Raw genomic sequence first — 14,951 nt, forward strand, 5'->3', positions numbered from 1 at the left:
CGCATCATTCAGCGCAGGCTGTGAATCCCACAAGTGGCTTGCAAAAGAATGTTAGGCACCCCCCAGGCTCCAGAGAAATATTTTCAGGGGATCCCAAAATGTAAAACAGACCCAAAAAGAGTTGAAGTTGATGGGAGACGAAGTAAAGAATCTTCCTCCCTGTGGCCCCCTTTGCTGTTTTTAAAATTGCCTGGGCTAGAAAAAATGGGTAAGATTTGAATGCAGAGAGAAGAAAGCATTCCAGGCAGGAGGACCCAGGTGAGCAAGGGAGAAGAGGTGGGAATTCAAAGTCCAAAAAACAAAGCCCTTGGTCATGAGCCCTTGGTGGCAATGAGTGCTTAAGTAAGTGGGAAGGGGAGTTGTTTTGGGTTTCTAATCTGACCTAATTTTTTAGTATCTTAAGCCTGCTTAAATAGTTAGCAAAAGCTCTAAGTCAAGGAAGACCAGAAGCTTAAGGTGGGTGGTCAAGTAACAACATGTCCCTTCCTTGCAGAGTCATTCCAAGTGGTTGTGAGAGGAAACGGCTTCCGGCACGCCCGCAACGTGGACAGGGTCCTCTGCAGCTTCAAGATCAATGACTCGGTCACACTCAGTAAGTCTTTACAAAATGGGTAGGTTTCTTTAGTTTGCTCAGGGAGGGCATTCCCAGCCCATCTTCCAGCAAGGTTGCACCCACAGACCCTGCAGAGCAGACTCTTTCCTGCTAGAAGTGAGCCCAGGAAAGGCACAAACCTTGGGTCCAACTAGAAGAGGTGCCCTTCTGGATGGGTGCAGCCCCAGGCATGCCCAGCTTGGGTATCAGGGCAATGTTGGTAGCGAACCCACCATCCTCCAGGTCCCCAGCGGAGTTCACTGCCACCATGGCAGCCCTGAGCTAGCCCTCAATAGCCAGGAAGGTCCTTGCTTCCTCTTCCACGACCATCGACCAAGTTGATGACTCCCACTTGGCTCCGTGGGCACTGGTGAGTCACAGCTTGTAGAGCTTGAGGTTTCTTAGCAAAGTATTGGCGATTCTCAAGGGTAGGCGTGAAGAATAAATGGTCTAAATTTATTAATTCTGAATACACCCAAAGCCAAGCCATTAGGCTTGCATGCATAGATTCTGGAATTTCTTTCCATCTGGATGATTCTCACTTAGAGTAGCCAAGAAACTCTCATCGTGGTGAATACCTTGCATGAAATACAGAAATATGAAGCAAAACCAAGTGCGTTTCATGAGAAAAATGAGTTGTAACATTGGACCGTCCAGGAGACATTCACAGCAGGCAAGTTCCTAATTTAAAGCCTTGTGTGATGCATGTGGCTGTCCAGGAGAGATGTGGAGAATTGATTATGGGAGATACAGATGCCAGGAGCCCTGCTTATTATTTGCTCCTGGCATCTATCACACAGATAATTGTCGACTCTTGGTCCACCTTGATAAACAACAGCCATGATGAGCTGTATCATCTGCAATTCTCTGAGCTCTCCACGCTTCATGTTTTGATCGTAACATCTCTGAGAGGTAGAAAGAATCAGGAGAGTGGGAGGACACTCATTTACTGGCAAACCACCACCCACACTAGCCTCGTCCTCCTTATAGCCCTAGGAGGGAGGTCTCATCTGCTTTTAAAGAAGAATTGAGAGCTGTATCTTTTTCCCACTCCCTGACATCTTAAACCCCACTTGAATATTTAAACAGAGATTTTCAGTGTCTTCCTCACAAACATCTGGAATTCCTGGCCTTGAAATAATATCAAACATTGGAAATATTCAGTTAGTTTTCTTAAAATTTGGAAATGCTCTCGCATACCCAAAAAGTGTGTGCTGTTTGAAAACATTCTGAAAGATCCCAGAGTAGTCATAGTGTGAAAGTTGACCATATGCTCCCTGCAGAGTTCTCCCCTTCACCTCTTTCAATTGCGATGTCATTTAAGTCTGCCTTTTCCTCTCCTGAACCAGAATTCCAAGTCCTGAGGGTTGAGTTCATGTCACAAAGAAATGAGCTTTCAAGCTCAACCTCTGTGAAGATCAGTGGAAGTAGGGTGGGGACTTTGGCCATTGCTTGAAGAGTTCCTCGGTGCTCTGTTGGGAAAAGATGAGAAGCAAATGTACTATATTTTGTAGACTGTCATTTTGAAGGCTTATTTTCCAACTTTTTCATAAAAGATTATTTATTGGGAAACCACCTCATTCTCTTTCTCCTTCCTCTCCTAAAATCTACTCACCAGTACATGCATAGCTCTCACCTCAATCATATTAAAATGGAATTAAAGGCCATTGGGGTAGGGATTTAAACTGCAAATGTAATTTTATGCACCTAGCACTGTGCTAATTTGGAGAAGACTGAAGGCAGTGAATGGATCATACTTTGTTCTGCAAGCAACATTACTAAACTCAAACATACAGTTACTAAAATATTCTAACAATATTCAGAGTTTGAGGAAAAGAGTTATTGGCTTTCACTTATTAATTCACGTGTTCATTTCCATTCAGTAAATAGCATAGCCAACAACCACAGAACAACAGAAAATTATGAACAAATTTTAAAATGCAACATATTTATATCTCCTTTTTCTATCAACCTGATGAACGTGCCAATCTCTATTGACTCCTCCCTGTAAAATAAAATATAGTTAGATTCCTTTACTTTTCCCATTCTTTCTTCCTAACTATATATGTCTATTATAAAATGCTATTTTTATTTTTATGTTACAAATTTCCTTTCTCAAGATTTTTTCCCAAATGTTGCATTATATTTTTGCGACAAAAAGAGAACAAGAGGCCCAATAATGAAGGCTGTTTGGGCTTTAGCCATTTCAATTATGATTGGACCTCAGGGTCTCCCAGGAGTGATACAGTAACAAATTATATGCTATCTAAAATTTTTAATAATTGTAGCCATTATGTGAAAAGTGATTAAAAGAACAAACTGAAAATTTATATTTTTAGTAGGAGATATTAATATAACCTTCTAAGTCTTTGAATGAACTTATTAATAAAGTAATTAAAAATAGCGAACTTATTAATAAAGTAATTAAAAATAGCATCTATAATGCCGTTTTAAATGATTATGAGTAGCCTTACAAATCTCTCATACTAACATATACAAAATGCCAGTGTATTTTTTTTTTATGGTACTGGGGTTCCTGGAAACCCTTCTACCTCCAGGCTACACTCTTAGACCTATTTTTATGTTTTTATTTGGAATCAGGGTTTCTTAAGCCAGCGAGGCTGGCTTCGAACCCGCGCGATCCTCCTGTCTCCACCTCCCAAGCACGGGGATTACAAGAGTGGACCACCACGCCCGGCCAATGTATTAATTTTAAAAAGCAGAAATTTAGACATATTCTGAAAATAAATATAACGAGAAAATAATAATTTAACCATCCATTCATATCTATTCTTCTCTCACTTTCCTTGCTTTCACTTAAAAATAAAATCAACCAATCACTTAGGAACCTAAAACAATTTCTGTGCTTGTAGTTAATATAACAAATCCAGAATGGCTTGATAAGATTTTAAAAGTTGTCATACAATCTGGGCTTGGTGGCGCACGCTTGGAGGCTGAGACAGAAGGATTGCGGGTTCAAAGCCAACCTCGACAACTTAGCAAAGCCTTCCGCAGCCTAGTAAGACCCTGTTTCCAAATAAGAAATAAAGTCAGGTTCAGGGTTTAGCTCAGAGGTAGAATGCCTCTGAGTTAGATCTGCAGTGCCACAATAAATAAATAAATAAATAAATAAATAAATAAATAAATAAATAAAAGCTGTCATATGTGGCCTTGCTCCAAGGAATGAAAGCAAATCCCCAAGTTCGGAACACAAAAATGGGAGAGAAAACCTAAGCAGAAAGCGAGCCTTGGGGCTCCAGACCAGGGCTCAACAGGCTGAGCTCCCAGTGCTGATGCAGATACAGGACCCCTGACCTTGGGCTTCTGCAAGGCATTGGCACAAGCCTTTGCCTCCTGAAAAATTTAGCTTTCAGTGGGTTACACCAAAACATTAAATGGGAAGGATGCAAACAAGTGAACAAAATCCCTGGGTGTAACGATGCTATACCACCCATGTGATACAGAAGCATCCGGTCCATAAACTAACCCCCAGATATGACTGTGACCATCCTGAGCTCTGTGGCCCTGCAAAGGTTGTACATCCACCCAGTGGGAGCCCTCCACACAGCTCGAGCCATGGCATCCTGCAGCAACAACCCCATCCAAAGATGGGCTCATAACGCAGATGACAAATCATAAAAAGATAGATGGAAGAAGCCGTGTATGATGGTGCACACCTGTAATCCCAGTACTTGGGCACTTTAAGTAGAGAATATTTGAGACCAAGCTCATTGATGACAAACATCTAACCAAAATATTGGCAAACAGCATCCAGCAATACACTTAAGAAGAACCATGACAGCTAAGGATTTTGAAAAAAGAGGTGATATCTCAGGCTTTTGCAAAGCACTGGGGAAGAACCCAGTAGTGTAGCCTCTTTCATAACAGACTTACTGATGCCAAGAAGGTGTTAACATTCATCAGTCATTCCAAATTAAAAAATACTTATATAAAACTGGGAATAGGATAAGGCAACATAAAATATATCTAGATATTTGGACACAAACATCATCATTCTAGTAATAAGTCACTGCTTAAAGGCAGTCACATTAAAACTAGGAAGAAAATAACAGAACAACTCATTTTACCACTATTACGCAGTATTGATCTGAAAGTTTTAGTGGCACTGATCAATAGAACTTCAGAGATGATCGGCAACATCATGAAATGATTGCCATATGTTTGCTGCAAGTCACAGGTGTCTGTGGATCACTGGACACACTGCTAGAAGAATTGAATTTTTAATTTGATATCAGTTAACTTAAGTGTACATCACCAGTGACTACCATTTTGAACAAAACCATAAGTATTATTATTACACAAGAGAACTGATGAAAAATGTCAACGCTTTGCTTTAAAATAATTGCATTTTCTTAGAAAACTAGAGTCAGCAAAACTACTAAAATAATAAAAATATCATTACACTGAATGAGCTCAAAATAAACACCTCTCTTATAACAATCAATAGGTTTATCAGAATTCAACAATGATCAGTTAGAAAATATCCCAGAAAAAAATATAACAACAAATAAAATCTAGCAAGAACTAATTTAACCAAACCCATTAGGACATATAAGAAGAAATTACAACATTTTGGGAGGGATATAATGAAAGCAAGAATAAATAGAAGAGTGGTACAGCCTCAGAGCAAGTACAGACTCCGGAGCCCAGCCACCAGGGGAAAGAACCCTGGCCCTGTCATCTCTAGCTGTGTGACTATGGTGAGTTATTTAACACCTCCATGTCTTAGTTTCTCCACCTACCAAATCAATATGGCAACAATAGCATCTGTGTCACACTTTGTTATGAGGTCTGTGATGCAAGGACCTTAGAACAGGGGCCGGTGCGTCTAAGCCAGTCAAGGTTGGCTGCTGGTATGAGTTTAGTGTCACCATTATCATTTCTAAGTGGAGCAGTAACTGGGTATTGTAAAGATACCGATTGTCTTCAACTTAAGATTTACTGTTAATCCAGTCCCAGTGAAAATTCCACTGGAGCTTTTTAAATTAAAAAAAAAAATCATTCCAAGGTGTATATGGAAGAATAAACATACAAGAAAAGCCAAGAAAAATGTGGAAACTTGCCCTAACAGATTTTAGGATGTATAAAAACGCTTCAATAATTGAAACAATGTATGGCTGGTACCTTAATGGCAAACTGAGCTTTGGAACAAAGTCCATAAACAGAGCCAAGTACTTACTGTGAATTTAGAATAACATAAAGGGACCTTTCAAATGAGTATGGAAAGAGTAGATTATTTAAAAAAAAAAAAAAAACCAGTGTTGAGACAACTGGCGGCTAAGCACTTGGAAAAAAAATTAAGTTTGATTTTTATCTCGCACCTTATGTTAACAAATTCCAGATGAACTACAAATTTTAATGTGAACATGAAACTATAAAATTTTTAGAAGAAAACAAAAATAAATATTTGCATCACTAGCCAGTGGGCAAAGACCTTTTGAGTATAAAGGAACAATTTGATAGTTGGAGCACATATTTTTTAATTCTTCTGTTACCCACTCTAACACAAAACAAAAGGAAAACAAAAGAATGTAAAAATTATAATATATAATATATACACATATGTATATGTAACAAAGAGTTAATAAACTTAATATAAAGACAGCTCCTAAAGTCACTTTGAAACAGAAGCCAGAAAATATGGATACATAATATGGAAAATATGGATAATAATAAAGATAGTGATCAATAGGCATATGGGAAATGCTCAGAATAACAAAGGAAATGCAATTTGAATAATCAATTGCCCCTTTTATCCTACCAAACTGGCGAGGATTAACAAAAATACAATGCCTAGTATTGGTAAAAATGTAGAGACAAGTGGGTTTTTTTCCTTGTTAGTGAGACACATTAAAACTTTTGGAATGCAGCTGGGCGTGGTGGCGCACACTTGTAATCCCCGTGCTTGGGAGGCAGAGACAGGAGGATCACGCAGGTTCGAAGCCAGCAGCACGCGCTGGCTTAGGAGACCCTGTTTCCAAATAAAAATGTAAAAATTGGTCTGGGAGTGTAGCCCAGAGGTAGAAGGGCTTCCAGGAACCTCAGTACCACCAAAAAAATAAAAAACTTTTGGAATGCTATTCTTAAAATAGATGAACTGTTTTTATACATTTTTGACCCAGAATTTCCATTTCATCTTCATCAGAAGGAAATGACTATGAAGACATAGATGTTCATCACAATCTTGTTCATAATAGCAAAAGAGAAAAGGGAGCAGAAAGTATCTAAACAATAATATAAATGTTAACAACAGATCATCTAACAAATGATTAAATAATGTCATAGGAGAATAATTACCAGTGTGGGAAAATGTTAATGATATGGCATCATGTGTTAAACATAAGTTACAAAATGATACATGGACACTGTTGTTATGTTTTTCACAAACATTTAAATGAAAGGAGACTTGAAACCCACACATCAAAATGTTAACAGCAATCACCTCAAAATGAGATTCACTAATTTTTATCTTTATTTTCTAAGTTTTTCATGGTAATCTGTCCCTTATGTAATAAGAAAAGAACTCACTAAATTTGTTTAAAATTTAATTTTAAAGTTCTTGGTTATAGCTGGGTGTGGTGGCACATGCCTGTAATCCCAGTAATTTGGAGGGTGACAACAGGAGGATTGCAGGTTCAAGGCCAGCGTCCTGTTTCAAAAAAAAAAAAAAATTTTTAAAGGGCTGGAGGTTTCACTCAGAGATAAAATATCCTGGGTTCAATTCCCAGTACCCCCCCCAAAAAAAATCTTGTTAATTATTTAGCCCTCGTGCACATCTTAAACATAACATTTGGTTGGTTGTCCAATCCCCGGGCCAAAATCACTGCTAGCCAAGAAAATATCTTGGAAATCTTCATACAAACTCTATTTATTCTGGCCGCACTTTTTCCTACTCCAGTATTCAGTGTACTGTGCCAAGAAAAGATCCACTTTCTACTGGAAATCCATTTGCACAGAGGTTAGAATGCGGAAATGGAAACCCTAGGGTGTGAGCTGAGAGATGATCCATTTTATGCACAGTAAATAAGAAATGGACATTTTACTAATGCAACAGTGAGACACATCTTGAGTTTCCTGGTATTGCACAGGGCGTGTTAGGTACAACAATAAACAAAAGAGACGATTGACAAACTCACAAGATTCCAATTGTAGGCTAGGCGAGAAATCTGTTTCATGGCTCAATAAGCGTGTTTTATTTTTTATGAAACATTTTACCTGCCAGCTTGATTTCCAATCTTATTCACCAGGCCTCATTGTGGTTTACTTTTTGGTCATTCCCAAAGGATAAAACTTTGCACCCTTTGAAGACACTTTCATAAAATGAACATTAGTCAGAAAGGCAGTTCTAAGAGTTCTAAAGAGGGGCTCTTCGCAAGGGAGAGACAACACTCATTAGAATGTGGAAATAACCGTGTGTTTGTTTTTTTAAAAATATGTCCAATTATCCAGAAACTTTATCTTAGAAAATATATGGACTGCAGGGCTGCCGAGGGCACCCTTAGGAGCTCATTAGTATACTACATTTTGGTAGCAGATAGCAGGGGGGAACAAAAGGAAGGAGAATCTGTAAACTTCCAAAACAAACTAGTGTTTCCTTTGTCTTGGGTGAGAGTATTGTATATAGTGGTCAAAGGTCCTTAAAACAGTTTAGATGTATCCCTGGGGATTTGAGGTCATGTGAAGACCATGAAATGTCACATTGTGTAACTCTGAACAAAGTGTGCCCTAATTGTTAACTGGGATGCACATCCGAATCATCAGGAAGCTTCATCCATGCAAGTGACAGCGGCTACTGCTTGCCCAACACCTACCCTATGCCTAGTGCTATCCCAGCATCTCTCCGTGTCATCTCAGGTCTTCATCACAGCAGACCAATGAGGGAAGAGTTATTATCGCGTCCATTTTTGCTGATGAGGAAACAAACTCATAAATGAAGTGCCTAAGGCCACTCAGATGACCAGGGGTAGAACAGTTTGCACCTCGGCAATCTGACTCCAAAGACTTTGGACCACTTCTCTGTATTGCCTCTGAAACACCAGCTCCCAAGATTCCTGAGGTCCCTGACTCCCCGTGGCCAGGCAACTAATGTCACATCTGCTAGAGAGAGTATGTTAGTGTATCTTCCCATCATTTAGGCCCAAACAAAATATAGACCAGCTGAAATGTATTGTTGACATCTGGACTGGTGTGAGGTTAAAAGGGGTTTTGCCACCACAAGCAATGAGATGGCAAAGATTTTCTTTGGGGGAAAAATCAGCTTATTCCAGGGGCAAGTCAGCAGAGTCCAGAGTTAGCTGCAGCAGGGCCCGGGATAGTAAACTTTTATGTGGGCCCTGCTCTACCAAGTGTGCACAGCCTCCAGGTGAAAGCAGAAAGCTCCGTGTAGACTCAGGCACACAATGCCCTTTGTCGAGGCATGGTTGGGATAAAGCTTGCTTATAAACGCCTCCTGAAACCTGCCTTCACCCTATCCCTGCTGTCCTGGGTGGAGGGCATTGGCGTCCCCCTCTGTTTCTTTACCAAAAGGCTGGGCTTTCGTGTATGACCAGCAGGTGGATGATATCCTTCCCCCTGTAATACTGTTCCTCTGTCATTTCCACTAGATGATAGACGAGAAGGTGGTTAACCTAGGGAGGGGCCAGACTCCCAGGAAACCCGGGAAAGCTAATAATCTGTGTCTCTTCCAATTGATGTTCTTTAAACATTTGCTCAACATTCATTTGGAGAAGCTGGATCCTGCTAAGGGAAAGGAAGAAAGAGTGCAACCTACCAGTGGACCTCTCCTCTGTGCAACTCAGCTCTGTCCCTAACTTGCATATATGGCTGCAGCTTAGGGGCCATTCACTGTCACTCAAAGGCATGCCTTGGCTCTTCTTCCCACCTCTCCTCTGAATATCTGTGTAAGTTTTATCCTCCAAGAACAGGCAGCATTTGCCATAATCCGTGCTCATGAATGTATGGAAAAGTTCAGGCATTTTAATAGTCTTGCCCCTCAATGCCAACTCCAAAGGTAAATGCTTTCAAACCTAATTATGCACAGCTGCAAGAGTCTGTGTATCAGAAGACGCATACCTTGCACATGAATCCTGAATTGTCCTTTAGCAAGTAAAAACAAAGCTTTAAAAACATATTTATTCTTAGTAAATTATAGCTGTCTTCAGTGCAGCAATTTTCCTGACCTCAAGATTACAAAATTTTAAAGGCTGATACTTTGCTTAGAAGATAATTTATAAGTTTTACAAATGTCAAGAGTCAAGTATTTTTCTTGGTGTGGATTCATGGAGAAGAGAAAAGGCTTTGCAAGAGCCCTGAGCCCTATTATCTTCATTTAGTTTTCTTGCAGTACCCCAAACTGCTCTATTAACTTCGTAAATACCAAATACCACAAAATTATATGTACTAGGATCCCAATAACATAAAAAATATATATATTTCAAAATTCTGAGCCAGGCGCGGTGGCACACACTTATTAGTTTTGTTAAAATAACAAGAAATAAGTGCAGTTAATAATTTGCATCTCGAAAAGACAAATTAGCTATGCTGACCACCAATTCTGAACCCTGCTGTGCCCAGAGCTATGGTGTCATAAACTTACCAACGAGACAATCCAGAGACAAGAGGGGCTGCTGCATCGGTGCCTGCAAGCCCCTGAGAGTGGACTCACGGTTCTTCACCTTTCACTTTCTCTCCTCTGGGGCTATGATGTAATTCTGATCCTCCGCAACACAGGAACCAAGAGAATCTACTTCTTTTGCTTCTGGGACTGCCCTCTGCTCTGCATCCTGTACCGGTGTCCATATAGAAGGTGTTCTGACTGTACAGCCTTCCCATGCACATCCTCTTGGAACCTCAGCAGCTAGAGAAGGCCCACTTTTGGAGTGGTCCATTCATTTTATCAAGCAGGGTGGCTCAGATGCTATGCTATCCATCACTAAGAAAACCTGCACCCAGAGAAGTCTGCATGGGTAAACTGATCAGAAAACTCTCTTCCTTGGTTCAGCCTGGACTTGTCTTCCAATTCCTCCCTGTCTGGTGCCCCTCTCTTTCTGTGCTTGTCATCTTCTAGTACCTCTAGAATTTTCTAGACATCACACAAATACCTGAAAAGCTATGTACTACCCAGTTACACCTGTAGGTACCCAATGAGCTATCAGGGATATAAAGCTATGGTAGACACTCTACAAGGTGTTTTAACTCCAGCAGTATTGACTTTTTACACCGGATAATTCTTTGTTGAACGGGGACAGTATGTACTGTGCATTGTATATGCCAATACTATTCCTCACCCAGTTGTGACAACCAAAAGCTGTCTCCAACATTGCTAATTGTCCCCTGAGGGGCAAATTAGCCCCACTTGAAACCCACTGCACCAAATACATGTCCACAGATCCTACTGGAATAGATGACTTCTCATCACACCTATACTGTATAGTCCTGATGTAACCTGACGGACAAGTTATAAGACCTACTCACTTTGGAAACCTATTCCTATCTTGTGTTTCACAGATGATGACCTTTGCAGAACCCCATCTCAGTAATACCAGCTAACACATATTGAGTGCATATCAAATGCTAAGCGTTTTCTAATGTCTTCTTTCTTTCTTTCTTTCTTTCTTTCTTTCTTTCTTTCTAGGTGCTGGGAGTGGAACCCAGGGGCATTCTACCTCTGAGCTATACCCCCGGCCCTATTTTTTATTCTTTATTTTGAAACAAGTTCTCACTGAGTTGCAAAGGGCCTCACTAAGTAGCTGAGGCTGGCTCTGAACCTGGATCCTCCTGTCTCAGCTTCCCAAATGCTGGGATTACAAGCGTGTGCCACCACGCCCGGCTCTAAAGTCATCTTTCTAAACTTTGCAACAATCAATGAGATGAGCATCATCCCCATCTTCTAGGTGAGAACTCTGAGTTATGAATAGGGTGACAGCTTTGACCACCATTACATCACCAGTGCGTGGCAGAGCCAGGATGCTTCTCCATAGCACCACCTCTTCCTGTGCTCCCTGGTCCCCATCTTACTCTAGCCTGCCCCCACACAACAGGATGGAAGGCAAAGACATAGCCTAGCTACCAACATCAAACAGGAACTGCTGAAATAGTTATATGGAAACCAAGGACATGCCTGGAATCTGTTGGCCAAGCTCATCTTCTCATCTCATGGTACCTTCCAAGGAAACACTACAACTCCCGGCCAGGAGAGGGGCCTAAGGAAACGATGGTGGCCAACCCGGCTCTGCCACTTTAAGGAATCACTCTGGCTTCAGCTGAGCACACGAGGACACTACAGTGGTCAGACTATGTTCTAGAGATTTTTTCCCAACTTGGCCCAACCTATCTGCGCTTAACTACCCTCTCTTCTTTCCCATTCATTCTTGTTTATTTTTTTTTCTCTTTCATTTCTTATTCCTCTTGACTTCATGGCCACTATTCAACTATCCCAGGTAGAAACCATTATCCCTACTTTCAAAATCTCTACTTTGTCCCTGGTGTAGAGTTTGATATCTTCTGTCAAGAAAAAAAAAAAAAAAACCCTTGGCAAAAAAATACCTATTTAAAAAAACCTTCTAGCCCAGAGCCTGCCACATGGCATTTCCCAATAAGTGTTAGATTCTTTCTACTCTCAGCAATGGGTCCCATGGAGCTTTCAATAAGACTCCCACATTTGTGAATTATCACTGGCACAGCCCCAGTGGGACAGTCCATCACCTCCTTTCTGACTGGAGTTCCAGAAAGCTCAACCCAGATGCTTTGCATTTCACCAACTTGAAGTCCTACTGAATATAATTTTACTTCAGATTTTTGGACAATATTTTAAGAATCTATCTTTTTGCAAAGCTTGTTACTTTTGAAGGCAGTGAGAAGGTGGGGACATCCAATCTAACTCTAACTTGTCTGTTCGCCCTCAATTTGGATCCACATTCCAAAACCAGCTGATAATTTGGTGCTGAACAGTTATACTTGGCTCTAGGATGCCATGAAAATGCTCCCCGGTCCCAGGGGACATTGGAAGAAACAGCAGGGTGAGCTCATTCAGCCCTGAATCTCTACTATTTTTCCCACTACCTAATGTAAATGTCACAGCAGGAATGTAAACCCTACTTTGGGGCTTACATCAGCTTTTGGAGGGTTTCAACAAACTCCCTCCCCCACCCAGATAAGACTAAGGATTATTTTTCTTGTCCTTTGTGCCAGAAATAAATATTTATATCAAGAAAAGATTGCTAAGACTTGGAAAGTATCTGAATTATTTAATCAGTCCTATAAAAGAATTTACCCTGATTGGTGTTTGAATTGGCTAGTGAATTTTAATCCTGGTTTTATCCCAAATCCATTAGATAGTCACTAAACTACAGGGAAGAATTCTGGGAACATTCTTCTTCACCAGTCCCAAGGTCAAAACCTGGGAATTTATACATTTGAGCATACACTACCAGAGCATATACTTCCGGGTCCTGTTAAAACGGGGCCTCGGACAAAATTTCTGAACCTTATCATAGATCTCTTCCACCTTAATGATGTTCCTGGAAGGCATGCCTCCTGGAGATATCCAGCCTTGCCCACTGACGGTACTCACCATTCACCTCCTGAGTGGTCAACTGAAGAGCCTCAGTTTCTGCAGTACTTTTGGCTACACCGTAAGACTAGCTGGGTTGACCTTGGGCAAGATTTTCAACAAAACCTAGGTTCCCATTCCAGCTCTGACATTTACTAGTGGTATAGCACTAACTCAACTATATCTCTGAGCCTCAGTCTCCCAAGCTGTAAATAGCAATGTCTCTCTCCATGGTTTGTGGAGGCATCAGGTGAGATCATAGCTATATGGTATCAAGCAAAATCAGCATTTGTCTACAGGAGTCTGATCATCAAACAGAAGCTTGATTTTAATCAAATTTTAGGGATCAATAAGTATGATTACATCAAACTGCCAAATACCTCAGACTTGGGAGCTAGGCACCCCAGAAGCTGGGTGCAGAGGGCACAGAAAGCCTTAGCTTAACCTATGTCATGCCTATGCACAGAATCCTGAAACATCTTTGCGAATGGACACAAACATTTATCTTTCAAAATCATCTAAAAATTCTATTGAACTTCATGTATCAAACTGCAAACTGCAAACGAAAGCCAAGCGGACTGTTCCAAGCTCCTGGTCTCCATTTCCCCCATTAGTGCTAATGAACAGTGAAATGGCTGCCCAGTGGGCAGCTAGGCTGGGGTCTTGATTGTCCTCAGTCTGCTGGTCTGGCCCCTCAAACATCACAACACACTGGCTTTGGCAGAGGTCGCAGTGAGGGCAGTGTGGTCCCCAAGCCACGCACGGCCCAGCCAAGGAGCAGCCGAGGGAGGCTTCGTGCCCTGCTTCCCAAGTGGACATTCCGGAAGGAGTCAGATGATTCGAGTTATGGAAACCAAATGGCCCTCTTTTGTTTAGGGAGCGAGAGGGGGGAGAAAAAAGAGAGAGAAAAAAAAGCCACTCATTTTTGTGGTAAAGTGAAAACAGGCTCCAAACCAAACAATCCCTCTCAGAGCAGAAAATGCCAGCTCCACAGAGCAGACCCACAGACAGCCCGACAGTGGCTGTCCTCACGCCTCGCGAAAGCTCTCAGTCCTCCCAGCAAAGTGTTCCCTTGCCTTACCCAAGAAATATCTGGTCTCTTCCAGGCGTGGTGGCACAGGCTTGTAAACCTCGCACTTGGGAGGCAGAGACATGAGGATCACGCGTTTTCGAAGCCAGCCTCACTAGCTTAAGAGACCCTTTTTCCAAATAAAAATATTTTTTAAAAAATAGGTCTGGCAGTGTAGCCCAGAGGTAGAAGGGTTTTCAGGAACCCCAGTACCACCAGAGAGAGAGAGAGAGAGGGAGGGAGGGAGAGAGGGAGGGATAGAGATAAAGATAGAGATAGAGAGAGATTGAGATCTGGTCTCAAGCAGGAAAGGGTAGAAAGAGGGAGAAAGTGAGAAATGTCTACTTGCCTACGTCGTGTCCCTCCTCCTATTCCTTTCCTATAGGGATGGAGGGAAGGAGACAGGAGCTATTCAGAGGAAGCCCGCAAGTGGGCTCAGGTGCCAGCTCAGGGAGATGGGCTTGCCGCCCCTGCAGCCACACGGGCTGGGGCCCTTCGTGTGCCACCTCAGACGCCCTCCCCAGTGTGCCCCAGCTCTGCCCACAGAATGCAGCCCTGAGTCATGAGGTCTCCTGTGGCCACTCTGTGGCTGCGCCGTGGCTCTGCGGGCTGGCTCTGCGGGCAAGAGCTGCAATCTCAGGTATTGCTGGTGCATGTGTAACAGGATAAGCCACAGCCATGAGGAAATAAATACAGGTTTCAGTCAGCCATGCCTGTCC

At 41.7% G+C, this 14,951-nt stretch overlaps 1 protein-coding gene across 2 annotated transcripts in view; it reads left to right on the forward strand.

Annotated features, from left to right (window-relative positions):
* Positions 1 to 14,951, forward strand: part of ANTXR1 (ANTXR cell adhesion molecule 1) — a gene marked incomplete at both ends in the record, with an annotated part of 238,604 nt that overhangs the window by 90,115 nt on the left and 133,538 nt on the right. For both annotated transcript variants that reach the window (XM_080711616.1, XM_080711617.1), the window contains one exon: positions 494 to 592. In XM_080711616.1, coding sequence (XP_080567742.1) covers positions 494 to 592 — 99 coding nt within the window. The remainder of the gene's footprint in view (positions 1 to 493; positions 593 to 14,951) is intronic.

This window comes from Muscardinus avellanarius (assembly GCF_963383645.1).
Source record: "Muscardinus avellanarius genome assembly, chromosome: 15".
In the NCBI taxonomy this organism is placed as follows: Eukaryota; Metazoa; Chordata; class Mammalia; order Rodentia; family Gliridae; genus Muscardinus; species Muscardinus avellanarius.